The 21186-nt window shown below is 42.0% G+C and overlaps 1 protein-coding gene across 5 annotated transcripts in view; it reads right to left on the bottom strand.

Annotated features, from left to right (window-relative positions):
* Positions 1-21186, bottom strand: part of LOC131105249 (RNA-binding motif, single-stranded-interacting protein 3-like) — a 166447-nt gene that overhangs the window by 100640 nt on the left and 44621 nt on the right. For 4 of the 5 annotated variants that reach the window (XM_058053170.1, XM_058053174.1, XM_058053171.1 and 1 more), the window contains one exon: positions 19437-20794. In XM_058053170.1, the coding sequence (XP_057909153.1) occupies positions 19437-19511 (75 nt within the window). In that variant the 5' untranslated portion in view covers positions 19512-20794. Of the gene's footprint in view, positions 1-19436; positions 20805-21186 lie in introns of those variants that run through there. The other variant, XM_058053172.1, reaches the window with a different exon arrangement.

Consider the following 21186-nt stretch of genomic DNA (forward strand, 5'->3'; position numbering starts at 1 on the left):
TCGTATGGGTGATATTCGTATGGGCGATATTCATATGGGTGATATTCGTATGGGCGATATTCTTATGGGCTATATTCCTATGGGTGATATTCTTATGGGCGATATTCGTATTGGCGATATTCGTATGGGCGATATTCGTATGGGCGATATTCGTATGGGTGATATTCCTATGAGCGATATTCCTATGGGCGATATTCCTATGGGCTATATTCGTATGGGCGATATTCGTATTGGCGATATTCGTATGGGCGATATTCGTATGGGCTATATTCGTATGGGCGATATTCGTATGGGCTATATTCGTATGGGCGATATTCGTATGGGCGATATCCGTATGGGCGATATTCATATGGGCGATATCCGTATGGGCGATATTCGTACGGGCGATATTCGTACGGGCTATATTTGTATTGGCGATATTCGTATGGGCTATATTCGTATGGGCTATATTCGTATTGGCGATATTCGTATGGGCGATATTCGTATGGGCGATATTCGTATGGGCGATATTCGTATGGGTGATATTCGTATTGGCGATATTCGTATGGGCGATATTCGTATGGGCGATATTCGTATGGGCGATATTCGTATGGGCAATATTCATATGGGCGATATTCGTATGGGCTATATTCGTATGGGCTATATTCGTATGGGCTATATTCGTATGGGCTATATTCGTATGGGCGATATTCGTACGGGCGATATTCGTACGGGCTATATTCGTATTGCCGATATTCGTATTGCCGATATTCGTACGGGCTATATTCGTATGGGCGATATTCGTATGGGCGATATTTGTATTGGCGATATTCGTACGGGCGATATTCGTACGGGCTATATTCGTACGGGCGATATTCATATGGGCGATATTCTTATGGGCGATATTCGTATGGGCGATATTCGTATGGGCGATATTCGTATGGGCGATATTCGTATGGGCGATATTCGTACGGGCTATATTCGTACGGGCTATATTCGTATTGGCGATATTCGTATGGGCGATATTCATATGGGCTATTTCGGATGGCATCCATCCATTGTTCCCACTGTTCATGGTCACGGGGGCCTCGTGCACCAACCAAAAAAACCTTCATTTTTGCCAAGCAATGATCCTTCACTCCACTATGGAGCTTCTGAAAGATGTCGGTCATACCAACATAACTAACAGAATTTTTCGACACATTTTGCTGATAATGTTGAAACAAAATGAATCATCCGACTGAAGCTCTTTGCGTGAAAAAAACAAGCTGCATTGTTAGTTTATTTACCAGAAACGTATTTTAGCGTGCAGGTACTTTCCCTCTTCTCGAGCTGGAAGTCCCACACATCATGGATTTTCTTCTTGAGGCAGACAGGGAAGAAGGAGCAAGACCTCTGCTGAGAGGATAATTCTAGTGGTGGGACTGCGCTTCGTATTTCTGCAACTGAGGTGACCTAAATGCTCCTCCTGTCTCTCCAGGGGGGGGCTCATCTTCTGGGTGGCATTTCATGTGTGGATGAGTGTGAGCATTTGTGGTCAATTCTAACAAATAAACTCATTTATTGTTCGTTTAAATTTCTCCTGCATGGATTGTACCATCATTAAAGTGTGACAAATATGCCAGGAGGGGCAGATACGTTGTCACGGCAATGTATACTGTACATATACATTACCATAACAGCAAAGGTATGCACATGGAGGTGGGACCGCCCGGCTTTTAATTATTCAATATAGGAAGTTAAATTGATGAAATATTCAGACTGCCGACAAATGATTCTGCCACCTGCTGTTGAGCAAAAACGATAGTACGATGGAAGTACGATGGTAACAAACGGGAGCGAATAAAAGCCAGCATGCAACCAGGAAGCACATGGAGTATTTGAAGAAGAAAAAGGCAGACGACTTGAACAGTCCGAGAGGTATCATTACCGCGTTTGCAGCTGGGTGTCCATTCCACTTCTATCAAGCGCTTCTGCGACATTTACAAGCACTTTAAATGCTATTTTTATCCCGGATTGTCTGTTGACACGCAGAGACCCTAACACAGAAAGACTGCTCCGCGATGGACTTGGCTGCTGAGCTGCTGGAAACCACCTTGTCTTTGAGATGGGGGTGTCTGCTTAGGGGGCCGCAATATCAAGTACAATCAGTCTCCACTAAGAGATACTTGAAGGTTTTAGACTTCTTCGATAAGGAGAAAAACAACAACTTTCTCAAATGCTGAGATAAAGGATGGAACATTTTATTCCACCTGCATGAAATAAATAAAAAAAAACTTAAATTGTGTTATGGAAAGCAGGAAGTGAACAAATGCAACAGTTACTAATTGTAAAAGTACCAGATGGAGGGGTAGGATTTGATAAGCTTTGCTTCTTCCTACTCCTTTTGGACATGTGGAACTGGAACTGATTATGTGATGCATTCAATTGTAATCTGATGCATGTTCAAATGAAATAAAACCATTACCATTACCATTACCATTACCAATACCATTACAAATGCTTCGTCCGTTTGCCACCAATACGCAAGTCGGCACTCGGCGTCGATATGACGCATGCATTTTCTTCGTTTATTGGGTGAAAACGATATCGAGTGGTGAGTTAAGTTGAGAACAAACATGCCTTGCATATGCTGTCATTTTTTTCCAACCAGACCTTTAAAATGTCCACACAACCTAGTATTTCACTTTAGTACTTACTTGCAATTTTTTGCAAGCAAGTACTAATTGCAAGCAAATTACAATAAATGTTTTTTTGTCTTTTATATTTTGCAGCTCTACTTAGAACCTCCTTACGATCCAGCAGTGCAAAATGTAAACGATTGCAAGGTTTCAACTGGAGTCCATATTGTGATGAATGTAAGTGTAAGTATCGCCACCTCACAAACTCCTCTCTAATACCTTCGTTATCCAAACGATGCAAAAGATGCATTCACGGGCACTTCAAACATCACAACATCGTCTTCATTAGGTGTGTATGTGTGGTCTAAAATAGAAATAAGTGGCGATTCTCATCACGAGTCAATTCAACTTAAATGACTTATGTTATAAACGCAAGTCCTCATTGAGAGTTAAAGTGTGATTTTAATGTTCTGCTTCTAGAAACTAATCTGAAAATATATTAACTATCTTTCCGCTTGATTTTTTAATGTATGTTCCTTTGGGGCTGATAATAAATACATATATATAACCTATCATCATTCTGTGATTAATCATTTGACAGAGTAAATTCAGGTTGCTCGTTAAGCAGATGACAAACAAGAGAAGAAAATAATTAAATTGTGTTCATGATATTGTTTTCCAGGTGTAACGTTGTAAAAGTGGGATTATCTACTGGTGAGCTTTGGTATATAGTCCTCCATCTTGACAGTCAAATTCATTAACGCATTCAGCAGAGCATAAAATAGCGTTCATGCATTTCTCTCCAGCTGGTGCCGCACTGTGCTCTCGTTGAAAAAGAAAAACACGCCTGATGTTTACATCCCAGCAGCTTCATCTTAGGCTTGTTCAGGAACTGGGGAAATTTAGCAGTTTTTACTTTCCAAAGAAAAGTGAAAACATGACAGGAATCACATAGAAAATACGTTTAGGATATATTTTAACTGACAAATATTAATATTAATACTTCTTCTGTGGTATTATTATTCAGGTTTTTTTTTTTTTAGCACTGCCTGAGCTGCCTTCACTGATCCCCCCTTCAGTGGTTTGAACATACGATGTACTTGAGACAAAGATGCTTTCCAACAATAAATGCCTCACTTGAAGACGGAATACGGTTCTCAATGTAAAAATATATATTACAGAACTAAAAATGACACATTATGTAGAATTATGGGCTGGCAAACAGTCGCTGCATTGCCAAGTTCTAGTTGCCAAGTTGATTAAGGGCTATAGAAATACACTTGACTTGGGTTGACTTGACTCGACTTGGGTTGACTTGACTTGACTTGGTCATAGTCAACCAGGAAACAGCGACCCTTTATTAATGATTTTTGAGGGAGCAATATTTGAACCATGATAAAACTGTAGGGAAGGACGACTGTATACCCAATTTCTCAAAACAAACTTCGGAACGTTGTCGACTGCCTTTGAAAAATCCGTAGGTACATGCAAGTCCGTAAAATACATGCAACGACCTTTTACACATTTATTCATTCATTTTCTACCGCTTTTCCTCACAAGGGTCGCGGGGGGTGCTGGAGCCTATCCCAACTGTCTTTGGGCGAGAGGCGGGGTACACCCTGGACTGGTGGCCAGCCAATCACAGGGCACATATAGACAAACAACCATTCACACTCACATTCATACCTATGGACAATTTGGAGTGGCCAATTAACCTAGCATGTTTTTGGAATGTGGGAGGAAACCGGAGTACCCGGAGAAAACCCACGCATGCACGGGGAGAACATGCAAACTCCACACAGAGATGGCCGAGGGTGGGAATTGAACCCTGGTCTCCTAGCTGTGAGGTCTGCGCACTAACCACCAGACCGCCGTGCCGCCGTTTTACACATTTAGAGTAAATCTAAATAAAAGTATGAACAGAGGAATGTTTCTGTCTTGTATTCCCAATGGAGCTGCCCCCCCCCCCAACAGAAGCTGTAAATATCTCCTATTCGTAGCATCCTTTTCCAACATATCATGGTTTTACATCGGAGTCGGTTCCAAGCTAAGTTCCTAGGTTGCTGTCCATATCAGAATCACGTCACGCCAGTTTTAAGAAAAATGTGTTTGACATTCGGAATTAGAACCGACAAAGAACGCTAATCGGGGACATGGCCGCCCTCCACTTTGGGAACATAAACTATGTTTAACAGCCGCCGACGTAATGCGAGGACAACGACTCCCCCCCGCACGGCTCCAGTGGCTGTGATGGCTGCGCTCTCTGCTACTTCAGTTTATAGCTGCAGAAATACTTGCTTTCACAACTTAATCGCAATGTCGCCAGTATTGTCGCTGAAGTACACACACACACACACACACACACACACACACACACCGAACACCGAGTGCACAGAAAGTCCAGGCAGTACGCCTCTGTAGTGTGTGCCAGCCTAATCTAGTCAGGCCTTTTATCCCATCTCCACCCCCCACTTCCACTTAAACTAACACTTCACTGGGAGCCACAAAGCTAGTTTGCATGCATGCTCAACACACACAAACACACACAAACGCACACAAACACACACACACACACAAACACACTCCGCCCTCATTGTTAGTTTGTTTCTGTGTCTGGCACACTTGCTTGATCTCTTTGACTCTGACTCCAGCACAAACCCGCACCTTGTGCACCAACGGCCAGACGATGCATTTACATGAGAAGTGCACTGAAAAAAAACACTTTTGGATTTACTTGATTTTATTTACATTTTACATTTTAAAATGATGCTTTCTGTCTTTACTGACTTTTGTTGTTTTCTGTATCAACACGCAATTTAATCATATAAATAACAAAGAGAGGCGGCATGGCGGTCTAGTGGTTAGCACGCAGACCTCACAGCTAGGAGACCAGGGTTCAATTCCTCCCTCGGCCATCTCTGTGTGGGGTTTGCAAGTTCTCCCCGTGCATACTGCGGTTTCCTCCCACATTCCAAAAACATGCTACCTTAATTGGTGACTCCAAATTGTCCATAGGTATGAATGTGAGTGTGAATGGTTGTTTGTCTATATGTGCCCAGTGATTGGTTGGCCACCAGTCCAGGGTGTACCCTGCCTCATGTCCCAAAACATCTGGGATAGGCTCCAGCATCCCCCACAACCCTTGTGAGGAAAAGCGGTAGAAAATGAATGAAAAAGAATGAATGAAATAACGAAGAGTGATAATTACTACAATTCTATAAATCTGTTTATTTTTGTATTTGACCCCATTCTAAAAATTTGAGTAAATTATATTCCATAAAGTCAAAGATTGTAGATTCAAACCTTTGAATCTGCTTCTCATCACGCCTTACTGCACTGCTCTGTAAATACTTCATATTCCTTTTTTAATGTTACGTCATCCCAACAAAATGACAAAAATGACAAAATGATGAATGCTCATCAGCAGCGAGGAACATCGTACTTGCTGCCGTTTTACAGGTTAGCTTATACTGGTACCGTCCAGTTAAGAACGCTAACCCCGTACTACGGCCAAAGAACTCTCACAGAAGGTCGGCGTATGTGAGAACAGAAGAACAAGAGTTGAATCTGGGTTATTTCTCCTTCCAGTGAGGAAAAACAAAGCCAAGCCAAGCAAAGCCAAAGCAGCCAAAGTAGCGAGCCAGTTTTGGGAGTGAAAAGTATGGATTGAATGTCTGGCTTAACTGTCCATGTGGTACTGGCGTGCTTTTATTTTGATAGCCGGAATGACCAAATACGGAATGCGTTATGCCGAGTTGGTTGTTTTTTTCAGTTGAGATTTTCTATTGTATTTTTTACTTAGACAAAAGTAACCGTACACAGCAAACGTGGCATCGCCGTCAAGTACATTTCTAGAATGAAATCCCAAACTGAAAATCCCAAACAGAAAGCAAATAAGGAAATATACAAATAAAGATGAAAAAAAGGAAGCTACATTGGGAAGTACCTTTGAAAGCAGGGACATACAAGTACATACTACCTCAAGTTCTTGGGTTTTGGACAGGTACTACAGATACTACAACCTGAGTGTAGCCAGTTCAGGTTGTTTGTGTGCATGCCCGGAGGGAACCGTGCTTATTACCTTCAAATTGAACATTATTTAGCAACTTGAGGGATGATGCTCGTGCAGACTGGTGATTTCATACAGGCCTTTATTTTTTACAACACATGGTAATGGTAATGGTAATGGTAATGGTTTAATTTCATTTGAACATGCATCAGATTACAATTGAATGCATCCCATAATCAGTTCCCAGTTCCACATGTCCGAAAGGAGTAGGAAGAAGCAAAGCTTATTAAATCCTACCCCTCCATCTGGTACTTTTACAATCAGTAACTGTTACATTTGTTCACTTCCTGCTTTCCTAATATAATTTATATATTTTTTAATTTTATTTTTTTCATAAAAAAATTGTGTTTTTAATTTTTTTTAATTTTTTAAAATGGTTTTATTTCATTGTAACATGCATCAGATTACAATTGAATGCATCACATAATCAGTTCCCAGTTCCACATGTCCAAAAGGAGTAGGAAGAAGCAAAGCTTATTAAATCCTACCCCTCCATCTGGTACTTTTACAATCAGTAACTGTTACATTTGTTCACTTCCTGCTTTCCATAATACAGTCTATTTTTTTTCCTTTTTTTTTTTTTTAAATAATGTACCTCGTACCGAAGTACTCGGTGATATGAGCATCCAATGCCATAATGGGTACCATAGTGCGTGTCAATATAGTGATATATATAGCACATCATGACTGGTTCAAGACTCTTCATCCTTGACTCTAATTCCAATTAAGGCAGAGCAAACGTATACTTTTGGTAGCCTTGACTTTTAGGTAGGAGATTTATTATTTAAAAAGTAAACAATTCATACTGCACATGAAACGTGTAAAAGTATGTATTACTGACATGTTTGCATGGTAAAATTCAGTTTGTTATTATTTCCTTTCTTATTAATTACCATCATTTTCACCCCCAGACCAAGTCTTAGATCTTCGCTAGAGCCGCCCTAAATGGCAAAGACTGAGCGGTGTTGTTCATGTTGTTATGGGAAAATACTAATAAAAACACACAATGTTGTCATGTGTTTGCATTCATCTAATTACAGGTCCATTATTTTGGTAGAAGAATCCACTAAAGGCTCAGGAGAACAAACATCTACTCCCTCACAAGTGTGTGTGTGTCTGTGGCGAGGGGTTGGGGTGGGGGGGTTATGGGGGGGTGTCAAAACAGCTTAATTTCAAATGCTCCAGTTAATCAGGAACAGCCAATGTTTTGACTGCCTTAACGTGCATGTTAGCCCACAGCGACACGCTCAGTCACTTCAACGCCTCAGATGAAGCACGCCAGCTCCAAAAAGTCATTTGACGCGTTGGGGGGGGGGGGGGGGGGGGCAACAAAAGGGGTGTTTTCATAGGATAATCCCAGGCTTGGGATGGCAGGGGTTTGATTGTGTGGGTGGGGTGTGTGTGTGTGGGTGTTTTATTAAAGATTTCATTAGCAGGGAATAGGCGATGTTTGGCCTGGTTGCCCCCCCCTGGATCAGGGACAAGGGGGTGAACGCCAGCTAGACAGTTTCAAAGGGTGCAAATACGAGCATGTATGGAGTTTTAATTGCGTCTGGTTTTATATTCTGTCATACTGAAGGATGCTACTTCTTATGTGTGTTTTCTGTACAGTTGCACTAAATAAACATAAGTACAAGTAAATACACAGTACAAGTTAGTACACAGTGTCTTGTACACTCTTGTACAGTGAAAGTGAAACCAGCAAGAAAATGGAAAAATGGAGAGCAGTGAAACATTTATTCGGTATTTTTAAAATTGTATGCTACACGTTGGCAGGTCAGTACTAATACTGAACATCCTCCCTGCCTTTATAGCGAGACTGAGATTATATAGTCACTTCCTGTTGGCCGTTCTTCCAAAAGCATGCTTAGTTTCGAGGGGACAAGATGTTTGTTTTTTTTATATATATTTTAGTTGGGCAAATATATGAAACATTACAGTGCATTTCTTACATCAATCAAAATATAACTTTCCATTATTTACATTTTTATTCAACTATCTGATCACAAGCCCAAAAGGAGTAGGCTGAAGCAAAAGCTTATAAATGCCTACCCCTTTTCGCAAGATATAATAATGTTCATGCCACAGTCTTGTTTTCCCCCATTATTATCATTGTAATATTATTATTGTTATTATCATTATCATCATGATTGTTATAATCTTTAGCAATATTACCATTATTATTATTATTATTATTATCACCATTATTATAATCATCATTAATATTACCATTTTCATCATTATAGTAACAATTTTTGGATTTTTTGTAATTATTTAATTTGACAGACTTCATTGCTTCTTGTAGAGTGTTGTATCATTCCATCAATGTTGATTAACATTTAAGAAGAAAATACATCCGAGTTCATTAGTGATGATCGATACTGTAAAAAAAAAAAAAAAAAACATTTAGCAAATCTCTCCACGGAATCATGTGTCACAAGAAAAAAGGAGAGATTTACCTTCTTCACGTTTTCTTCACTGAAAAAGTAGTCAAGGTGAACTTAAGTCGATGTCAATATGAACTGAACTGAATACTGAACATTCATTTGTCGGTAACCGTTCACGTATAACGTACTCAACCTGCCGGCTTTTAGAAGGAAGGAACGCTGGTCAAAAATAACGAGAGGAATTGATGAGAGTGAGACAAGAATGAGGAGATAAAGAGATTCAGGGACCAAGCGATAACTCAGGGAGGTGGCAACATACCGGGGAATCCCTGGGGCCTTTCTTTCAATTATCGCTACGTTCCCCGATGGAGGAAGCGTTCGGCCACCTATGCACGAACCTTCACACCTTGGCCCCTCACAGAAAGGCACTCCACATCCCAATGATCGCTGGAAGATTCGAGTAATAAAGCCTTTACACCGCCATCTCCTTTGGTCCACCACGCTACACAAATACAGTAGTACTGTTTAAAATCCTACATTTTTATATAAAGGCTCGATGAAATCTATAAAGTTATTGTCTCTATGGCTCCGATGTAAGTCGTTATTGTGTTCATGTATTATTGTATTACTCAAAAGACAGATTTAGTTTTGATAAAACATGCCAGTGAAAACCAAGTGCAAATGTGACATGAACATGTAACATGTAACATGGACGAAACATGGTTTGCAGAATCATTGGAAAAATCCCCAGTCCAACTTTTGACACCCCCAGATCTCCAATCATCATTTTCTATGCCGCTTATCCTCATTAGCTTCGCTGTAATATGCTAGAGCCTATCCCAGCTGGCAATCTGGAGTGGCCAATGAAGCTAACATGTTTTTGGAATGTGGGAAGAAACCGGAGTACCCGGACGAAACGGGGAGAACATGCTAACTCCACACAGAGATGCCCAAGAATCGAACCCAGGTCTTTCCGATCATGCTAACCACTCGCCCAACCCCCAAATCCCACACCCGCTGATTGAGAAGCTTTCGCTCGATGTTGTGACCTGACCACATCACTTCACTAGCTGTGATATTTGCTATATTTGCTATATTTGCTATACTCATATACCAGCAACAAAGCCAAAAAATGGAATACCGTTCCTAATTTTTGAGTCAAGGTTTCTTCTGGACCTTTTGTTGTACCCTGACTCTTCAGCACCAAGACCTTTTGGACAAATGTTTCTCCATCTCAGCCATGTTTTCAGTCCCGTCTGTATTTTAGCGGCCAAACCTTACAAGTCGAATTAGCGCTATAAGCATTATTTGACAAAGCATCTCGTCGCCGTCTCTGTTGTCTGCTGTGAGGCAATATTAGATCATTGGCCAATCTATCAGGAAGTGTTGGAGCGCTCAGCACTTTCCACGGTGTAACTGAGGTGGAGGAGCTCTGACAGGAGCTTTTAAGAGGCACACAATCCATTAGACAAAGGTCGTTGCAAAGTGGCCAACTATTAAAAATGCAGAAGCACCATTATTGCCTCATCCAACAGAGAACTTCTGCTTCTTCACTGCATCGGTTTTTATTTCTCTCACTCAGTGGACATCGGTGCTGCTTTTTCATACGGTCATCTGTTCTACTTTTGATATTCTCTTCTGTCCTTTGCATTTCTTCTCCAGATAGGTGTTAACCAATCTGGCCCCCGTGGTGCACGCCCTGACCCATCGCATCACACAAAGACGGGCTCAGCAGGGACTACTACAGGGACCAAAATAGAACAATCCAGCGAGAATAATAAAAGGACATATATGGCTGCTTAGGAGAGTCCCTTATGCAGTAAGATCTCCATAAGCCTGGCATACTGAACAGATGGTGGAGAGAGAGGGGGAGAGTCGGAGAACCCAGAGCACAGTGGGAGAGGTAGCATGGAGAAGAGAAGGCTAAGGTATTAAAAGCAGGCACCAGAAGGACTTTGTCTATTCTCCGTGTTGGCATACCACGCTACCGAGAGCAGAGCTCGGCAACCAGAAGAACGCTAGTAGGCCTTCAAAAAGCCCACGCCCGAATTGTCACTATTAGTAGTGGAAGCACAGCTGATGGCGGCCGTGAGCAGGAAGCACGCTGCGCCGTAAAGCCTGTGTTTACTTTGCACAGCGCCCTTCCGTTCGTACGTGTGCACGTGATGTGCACTGCATAATTAATGGATTCTGTTTCTGCTCAGGTGAAGCGCTTTAAGTATGAATCAGACCACAGAAGAAAATCATAACATACGAAGAAGGACCAGATGATGGGAACGTGGAGGGATGGTACGAGCAGATAAAGAACCGATGGACATTTTCAGACTTTCAGAGTTTGAGTCCATCTATGAAGAAACTCTACAGGAAGTACAGTAAACCTCGGATATATCGGACTCGGATATATCGGAAATTTGCTCACAACGGACAGATAAAAAAGAACCGATTTTTCTGTAATGCATTTCCAATAAAAATTCATTGCATATATCGGATTTTTTTATAACGGATTTCGCCTATTTCGGACAAAATATCCAGTCCCGTTCCAATGCATTTCCATTAAATTTCCCTCGCATATATCGGATGGCCGCATCGTGGCGCTCCGATTCGCCGAATCGTGACAGGCCGCTATACGACGTCATTTGCAGCGTTTGCAGCGTTGCCTGTGCGTCCAGGTACATTGGAAACATAGTCAAGGATAAAATCCCATTAACGGATAAAATCCCATTTACGCATATACCGGATATAAATCCGATATATGCGTAAAACGGACATTTTCCGGTGTACGCATATAACGGATTTCGCTTATATCGGACAAAACCAGTGGGAACAATTGAATCCGATATATCCGAGGTTTACTGTAGAAAGGTCACAATGGAGTCGATCCCAAGGAATGCTGATTATTCAGGAAGTAGCCTGGTAAAATACGGACGAACAAACGCAAATGCACGACAGTCCAACCTCGGCGTGGATCGGTGTTCTACTCTGTGACATTTGAATTATTTGGAGTTCATTTTCAGTCTTTATTGGGTTTATGAAGCCAACCACCGAGCATATTTACATATTTTTCTAGGGCATAATAGAGAGTAATTGAATGTGAAAAGCTCATTTTAAAAAGCATGCAACATTCCATTTAGATGTCCGGGCGTGTCTGCATGTGTCATTACTTTGATACGGGCTGAACGCTGTTTCTCATCACCCTAATTAAAGCGCGGCAAGTGCCACTGAGCACATTAGCACACTGATCTACAGCAAACTAATGATCGGCTGGTTGATAGTGGGACTTTTTTTTTCTTCTTCTTTCAGCTCTCTCTTATCTTGTGCTTAATGATTATCTTCAAAGAGCCGCACCATAAGACCACTATTAGCGAGATTTGGGGGTTTTTCCAAAGCTGAACTGTGAAGGTGGGAGATGGCGGTTTCTGTTTATACGCAAGGTGTCCGTTTTTGAAAGAGAATGAGGTCATATGTCAGGAAGAGAGGATTAGGAAGGCATGTTGACTTCATGATCGTATTCTTTCCTCAGAACATGGAACAAAGCAAACCTGTACATCAGCAAAATAAGAAGTCACACATCATGACTGTTATTGTTTTTTTCAATTGATTTTCTTAGGAAGCTACATTACCTGCCCCCGCCCACTAAAACGTAACACTACTTAAGGAGTGCAAAAATCACAACACGACCACAAAAGGAAAACTATAGTTTTTAAGAATGGTGTTTGTAACCACCACTTGAGCCATCTTGTTTCAATTGAACAAATCATTCCGAGAGCAATGTCATTTTCCTTGCAGACAATGGCCGCCCTCCAACCCTCTTCTACACATGATTAAGGGCCACTAGTCACACATGGGAGAGGATGGCCTGCAGCCCCCCCTGTTAATGTGCAACTACTGCACCTATAGCCCATTATGAAGGCTGGGAAGGAGCCTTTCTCTGCTTAATATTCTCTCACACACACACACACACACACACACACACAGTCATCCCGCCAAGTGCTGTCGGTTTGGTCATTTTGTAACTGCCTTTGTGTGCAGGGGGTGCAAGTTTAAAGATGGCTTTTGTGAGGCAGAGAAGCCTGTGCATATAAAGCCGTGCATGTACATGATTGATTTCCACCACAGAAGAGGCCCCGGTCTCTGGAATCAAGATTAATAAGAAGCCATTTACATCTCCAATCAGATCACTGAGCAACAGAGGGAATATGTGCGGAAGCCGGAGGGGGGTGGGGGGGCCGGCGGGGGGACGAACCTCTTCAGAGACACAAAAAATGGAAAACTGGCTGCTCTGTGTTTTTTTTTTTTTTAAATGTCCAACAAAAATGTTTTTAAATATGCAATGTTTTGGTCAGCAGGGTAGTCATGTGTCAGCCATCTTTTTTTTCACATTATCCATGAAATGTTTTCACTATATACTTATAATATGACGGGTGTACATTATCTGCCATAATGCCATAATATCTGTGTAAATTAGTAGTGCATATTAACATAATAACTGTGTGTATTGTATACCAATGTTTATTGTTATGCTACGTCCCATTTAAAGAAAGACAGACGTTGGAAAATGGACTGATGCTGCAATATTCATGCCAGGCAGGTAGCGTATTTTAATAATTATCATAATAATCAACATATATTTTCACTATCTACTTATAATATGATGGGTGTACATTATCTGCCATAATGCCATAATATCTGTGTAAATTAGTAGTGCATATTAACATATTAACTGTGTGTATTGTATACCAATGTTTATTGTTATGCTACGTCCCATTTAAAGAAAAAAGACGTTGGAAAATGGACTGATGCTGCAACATTCATGCCAGGCAGGTAGCATATTTTAATAATTATCATAATAATCAACATATATTTTCACTATCTACTTATAATATGATGGGTGTACATTATCTGCCATAATGCCATAATATCTGTGTAAATTAGTAGTGCATATTAACATATTAACTGTGTGTATTGTATACCAATGTTTATTGTTATGCTACGTCCCATTTAAAGAAAAAAGACGTTGGAAAATGGACTGATGCTGCAACATTCATGCCAGGCAGGTAGCGTATTTTAATAATTATCATAATAATCAACATATATTTATCATTCAGTACAAAAAAAAAAAAACATGACAGCTGCCTACACACGCAATTTCATACACACAACAATTACCGTATTTTCCGCACTATACGGCGCACCGTGTTATAAGGCGCACCTTCAATGAATGATATATTTTAAAACTTTTTCCATACATAAGGCGCATCGCATTATAAGGCGCTACAGTAGAGGCTGTAGTTACGTTATGCAACCATTAGATGGTGCCGCGCTAAAGGGAATGTCAACAAAACAGTCAGATAGGTCAGTCAAACTTTATTAATAGATAACAAACAAGCTTTCCACAACTCCATTCACTCCCAAAATGAATAAACAGCTGTTTTATTATTTTCTCTGAGGTAAAGCATTTTCGTGACACATCTTTAACATCTTTGAACAACAGCAAGGCATAACATTTTACTTTTCCTCCATTTAGTCAACGCGCAAAAAACCGTCTGATACTGTTATGGTAAATTAAACGTTAGTGCAATCGCAGTATAGTGACACTCGTAATGTGCAAAATGACTTTGTTTAGTCTTCTTTACTCTGCGCAGCTCATCCTCATGCTTCCTCCACTTCCGCACCATCGATTCATTAATGTTAAACTCTCTTGCTGCTGCTCTATTTCCGTGTTCTACTGCGTGACTGATCGCCTTGAGTTTAAACTCTGCGTTGTAAGCGTGTCTCTTAATAGGAGCCATTTCAGGGTCTTTATACAAACGCACAAATGAAAGTGAATCGTTGTTTAATATTTCCCAGTATGCACAGCGCACTTCTTCTTCTACGGGAAAAATGGAGTCGGTGGCTGCTTACCGTAAGTTGCGAGACCTGTCGCGGCTCAATATTGATCCATATATAAGGCGCACCGGATTATACGGCGCATAGTCAGCTTTTTAAAAAAAAAATCAGATTTTAGGTGCGCCTTATAGTGCGGAAAATACGGTACACAAACATCCGACCCAACCCCTTACACACACACACACACACACACACACACACACACAAGTGTTGTGCTGTAATGACAGCAAGCTGTGCTGACAAGGAGGTCGGGCAGGTGAGAACACACACACACAAAAATACTTATATGTTGACACACGGCGGATATGTTAGCGCACATCTGTTTCACGCAAATAAAATGTGGCTAACCAACTCGTGTCATGCTCACACACACGCTGGCTGCCGTGGAGATTGTCCACAGCTTCGTATGCACGCATGAATATGTGGATGGATGGAAACCACCACCACACACGAGTGATGCAAACACTGTGAGCTTCCTAGCTGCTGAAGCAATGACTGCTTTGGAGTTTTTTTTAAGGTTCATACAGGTTGCTCGTTAATAGGATAAGCAGGAAAGAAGACGATCCTTCATGAGATATTTCTTAGTAACATATTTTTGCAGAGGAAAACCATGTGTGGTCTTCCCTTTTCTTTGTATGTGAATTACATGGACCTCTTCTCCAGGAAACGCTCTGTTACTTTGTTGGAAAAGTTGCATCACCTTTTGTTGAGCTTGGATTTCTAATCCTCCATCTTGGCCGTTAAATTCATACGTTCCTCCAGCAAAGCATAAAAATATATTGAATGTTGCCGACTCTAGCCAACTTTACTGTTGTGTATTTAAAGGAAGTTTTTTTTTTTAAAAGCCAGATTATACGCTCTGTAGAAGGATGGCAGCGACAAGCACCTTCCAGTTCATGCATGCCCCCCGCCCCTTCAGGGTGAGGAGGTGTACTGCAGTACCCCAGAGTAGGCATATCAAATTTTGGCGACTACAATTATTGTCAACATTATTTTGAGGTCATTTTCCATTAATGATATATGGCATAATTATTATTATTATTATGTATATATACTATTGAGTACACCATATCAACTTTAATATTGTAATTCAAATAAAATAAATTAAACACAAGCGGAAACATGTGCATCACAGACACTATGAAATATTCCTCATTTTAATTAGTGTTGAATTATTGTCTGAATATTGCCCAAAAATTGAGAAAAATTGAGAAATAATATGAAAATATTCTGAAGTTCACATTGTGTGTCAATGAAGGCATCATCTCATTTACTTAAACATTTCCTTTGTTCATTTGTAGCATTGTGGATGGAGTACGCTGGTTAGATTTATTGGGGGGGGGTTGTCTGACTTTGGTCAACATGCATGTTTTAGATGCAGAAAAATAATTTTATAGTTATAGTTCAGAATCATTGGCATCAGGTCATGTTTTATACGCAGGGATGAGGAATGTATTAAATTGTGTAGAACGAGACACTGCACTTGCTACCAAGATGGAGGATTCCCTCACCGCTTCCTTTTGGTATACCACCAACGTGCCCAGACCAACTCTCGTCATCCAGCCAGTTTGGTAAAGAGAGAAGAAAGCAACCATGCCTGCCATTATGAATACCGAGGCCAGAAAAATGATCGAGTTGGTTTTTAGTGACCGTGCCGTTAACCAAAGTTATACACGACCATGGCTGGCCTAGCTCAGAGTCGAGTAGGACGTTTCTCCATAATTCTCTGTACCAGCTGTACAAGTCACGGGGTAGACATGTTTCTGCAAACATTGTGTTGGCGACACGCTGACAAACACACATCATCACCATGTGTGGAGGTTCAGGTCACGCAGAAGACATAGCCCCGCCTACTCTCACTTTTCTGCCCGACATCTGATCAGGACGCTTCACAAAATGTTTAAAAAAAACTGAAACTATCCAAAAAACACGTTTATAAGGATCTGCCTCAACTGCCTCGAATGACCCCACGCCACTGTCACACACACACACACACACACACACACAGGGAACAAGCAACACTTGGGATGGCTGGACACAATTTGATTTGACCTTGACAGCAGGGTGAGGGAGCGCTGGTGAGGGAGATGATGTGACGGTCTAGGCCAGATGCTTGTTGCAGATACTCCGGAGAAATGAGATGACCTTGAACCGAGCGAGATAAATGACGGAAGAGACGGCGTAGGGGAACCTCAAAGATGTGACTGACACGGAATGTTCAACTTCATCTAACATACATGAGATATGAGATATGAGATGTGATAACTGGAGGTTTGACACTAAAATACTAACATGTATTCTACTTCCTTAATACTTGTTCAGATCAAGGAGTGAAGTATTAGAATCCAATCAAATTTCATTCTCTAATTTATCCAATGGTGCATCTCCAGCAGTTTTCAGGCATCATCTTGAGCACAACTTGAAGCATCAGCACGTCTTTAAGTTGACAAAAACATATTCAATGTGGCAGCAATTTATTTGAATCTTTTGTTTTCAATTCCATTTGTTTCTTGGCCTCCCTCTCTCGCTGGTCTCTCTCTCTCTCTCTCTGGGCGAGATTAGAGAAGAACTAAAAGCAAATTTAAATGTGGCTGTGTGGAGGAGTGGGGGTGTAGGATGAGGACAAAAGTATTGTGTTAACGCTGAGTGCATTTTAAAAAATGCACATTCATTTCTATAAATTAACTAAATGTACAGTTGAAATGCAGAATTCGGTGCAGATGCTAAGTCAACTTTATTCATCAGCGTGATAAGTCTACCGAACTTTATTAAGCGGGATTTTGTGACGGAACATTTCTATTAGCTGTGTGTTATGTTTGTAGTCAGTGCCGGTGTCATTGCTAACAGCAACGTTTGCTATGTGCAACTTCCTGTCAGAGTTTTGGACGCATCAATATGGATTTTGGTTAGTGGGACAACCTTTGTGCAACTCCCCCCCCATGACATAATACATCCTGCAAATGCACACTTGAAATATTCAGACCCCAAAATGGGGCACAGCTACCGTTTTGGTTGTCGTGCAAAACGGACGTCTTGTCGTGTTATCGATACAATGTGCGAGTCCCCTTGTGTTGCTAAGACGTATTTATCGGATTTTCCAATTGGACCGCTTGCTCCCAAATATGTATTTATACGTCTTCTACGATACAACTTTCCAATAGAAGAGAGCACGTTTGGTGCCGTTTTAGGCCCAAAAAAAGTGCATTTTATAAGAACTCGGCTTGCATCTTTTCCATTGAAATTTTAACACGTTTGCACACACACAGTTCAGTAGCAAAGGTGATAACTAGCTCATTCAGTTAAATTGAAAAAATGTTTTTTGTGTTTGTTTTCACAACAAGCATTTTTTTCTTTTCACCCTTTTTTGTTGAGAACTGATATTTTCCTAAATGTTCTCCTGCTGATCATGAAAGAACGTGCGGTGTAGCTCTGCTTTAGGAATCTACTAAAGTAGACGGAACGATAAAAAGGGGGTCTAAGCAATTGCTTTGCACAAATGGGCTAAGGTGCAACACATTTTACCTGATCTTCCCACACGCCGCTCATCCGAGGAGATCATCTCTAAATACCTGAAGCATCCCACTCCTACACTTTCATCTGGTCTTCTCCCACCATCCATCTCTCTTGCCTACTGACCTCCTCACACAGCTAAATATGGCATCCAACATGCAACAACAGATCCTCACTGTTACTATCACACAAGACGATAGACGGGAAGAAGCGAGTGATGTGAATCATCGCCAACGATGGAATGTTTAGCCGGCTTATGTCATACCGAAACAATGAGCCCGTTTAAGGCCATTTTTCTAAACTGATGAATAAGAAGATCTGATACTAGTATGCATCTACATGTAAAGAAGACAACTGCCCGTCAAGTGAAATCTGCATGGTAATAAAGAGACAGGCCGCATCACTGAAGGTAAAGAAGCAATCCTGGTGGACGATGGAGTGAAAACGGATGGTGGAGGAGTGGGAGGCAGTCAGAAGTCAGTGAATACGGGATAATAGAGAGACTATGCGGGCTGAGGAAGGGTGGTCCTCGTGCCCCCAACTTGAACTTGGAGCTGGTGGGGTCAGAGAGGGGTGGACGGGGTCAAGTGATGATTGGGTGAGTGGAGGGAAGAGGAAAAAGCCAGCTGTGTGACAACAACGTCTCTTCAGACACAGATGGGGATGTGTGTGTGGGGGGGGGGGGGGGGGGTAGCAATCCATCTTATGAGGCTGTGCTTTCTCACACACTTTAAACCTCAACTAGAATGAGGATGTGAGTTTTATTCTCTTCTTGTGAAACGCTTTCTAAACGTGCATCAGATATTAACCAAGAGGTCTTTTAAGGCCATAGAGTAGTTTGCCAAAAACGCATGAAATAATGATTAGTAGCAAAGTAGCAGCCGTTAAAGACCATTTCTGGCCGGGTTCGAACACGTGTGCTTTTGCATGACCAGCGTGTGTATCGGCCTTTAAAAAATAGGTCAGCGCCACTGACCATCCTACCTTGGTTTGGAGGTAGTGGGGGTAGTAGTAGGTGTACTGGGGGTACATTTGCTGCTGCTCCAAACGCTTGCCCATGTAGCTGGAATCCAACCGGAGGTCCTGGAGGCTGGAGATAGAAACTCGCCGTTGGGGTGCAACCTCGCCGAGGTGGTCGCCTGGATCCTTTCACACGGCTGTCTCGGTGAAGTCGGGATGCGGGGAGAAAGAAAGCAGTCTTCTGTGTGACACTCGGAATTTCAGTCCGTCTACTTGCCTCAGAGCACAGGGCAAAAAAAAAAAAAAGTCCTCCTCTTGGTATCAGCAGACGGATAGAATCCAGTGGCGACGATAAAGGGTTTAAATAGAGGGCAGGAGAGGGTGAGAAGAAAAAAAGATATGAGTGGATACTAAGAGGCAATACAGGAAACAATAGGAGGGATCGGACAGCAGGACAGAGAGAGTGTAAAGGAGGGGGAAGAGGAGGAGAGCGATGAGGAGGAGGTGGGAGGAATGGATGGGATCTGGTTGCCGGTTCCTCACAGTCTCGGCTCTAAAAAGCACACTCACTGGAGCCTCCTCACTGCTGCCCTGCACATACCCCTCAGTTTGCCTTCCTGCCGTCTCTCTCCTGTCGCTCCTGGTCTCTTCCTCCTCCGTTTCCCTTCTGCTCCCAACCCTCACACCAGGCAAGACCCTGATCCCACCAAAAGCCTCTTCCGTATCCGCGAGAACACACGCACTCTTCTGTGTTCTATCCTCCGAGGGCAGTGATGAACTCACACATGGATGTGGAGCTGGAGGGAAGAGCGGGAGGGGGAGTCGGATGAGGGAGGGTGGTCTGGAGCAGTCTGAAGCTGTGACTGCCTTTTTTTTTTTTTTCTCCTCGCTCTCACTCCCTCCCTCTTTTGTTAACCTCCGGGAATAGATAGGTAGATAACGCTGGAGTCCGAAGTGGAGGATGAGCAGAAGAAAAAAAGCTTTGGTGAACAACTCCTCTCACTCAGGAAGAAGCGGGTGTGAGATCCGGACGTGCTGAGGAAAATCCCCCTCTGATCCACAAGGTGCCTCCTCCAACTCCCTTTTCTTCTCCTCCTCCACTCTGCGATCACTCGTTCTTCTCCGACGGCTTTGCTTCCCACTGCGTCTGGCAGCCGTCAGTGTCTGTGTGTGGAAGTGGGAGAGTGTTTGTGTGGCCGCTGCCGTCTGCTGCTCCACTCTGGGCTCAGACAGAGGGGCTCAGCTTCAGCGTGGCTACGCTCCTCCCTCCTCCTCCTCCTCCTCCTCCTCCTCCTCTCCTCCTCCTCTCCTTGTTTTTTCATGGAACTATAGAACAGCGGGAGTGGTCGGTCCTGAAGAGTGGATGTGTCGGCACAACCAAACTGAAGAGGAGGAGAAAGAACACACATGGGTTGTTCTTCTGGCAGAAAGGAGGAGCTGGAGTATGAAGCAGAAGGTTAAAGGTGAAAAGGGGATACACAAGGAGCAGACATTGAAAATAAAAAAGCCCCCCCTGCTGGAGCTGTTTAGCTGCAGCAACAGTACATCATAAAAACTGGATTTAGATTAAGATGAGCATTAGTTAGGATCACGTTTATTTCTATTATACTATTATTATTATTACATTATGTACAGAACTAGTGAAGGATAAAGGGTACAGTAGTTCTCTAATTTGCGTATTTGAATTTAATTATCAAACTATAGCAACTATTTTCAGTAGAAGTAAATACAGTAGAGTAGTTTGATACAGATGTTATACAGTGGTTTGGGCCAC

The sequence above is a fragment of the Doryrhamphus excisus genome, chromosome 17 (genome assembly GCF_030265055.1).
Source record: "Doryrhamphus excisus isolate RoL2022-K1 chromosome 17, RoL_Dexc_1.0, whole genome shotgun sequence".
Lineage (NCBI taxonomy): Eukaryota > Metazoa > Chordata > Actinopteri > Syngnathiformes > Syngnathidae > Doryrhamphus > Doryrhamphus excisus.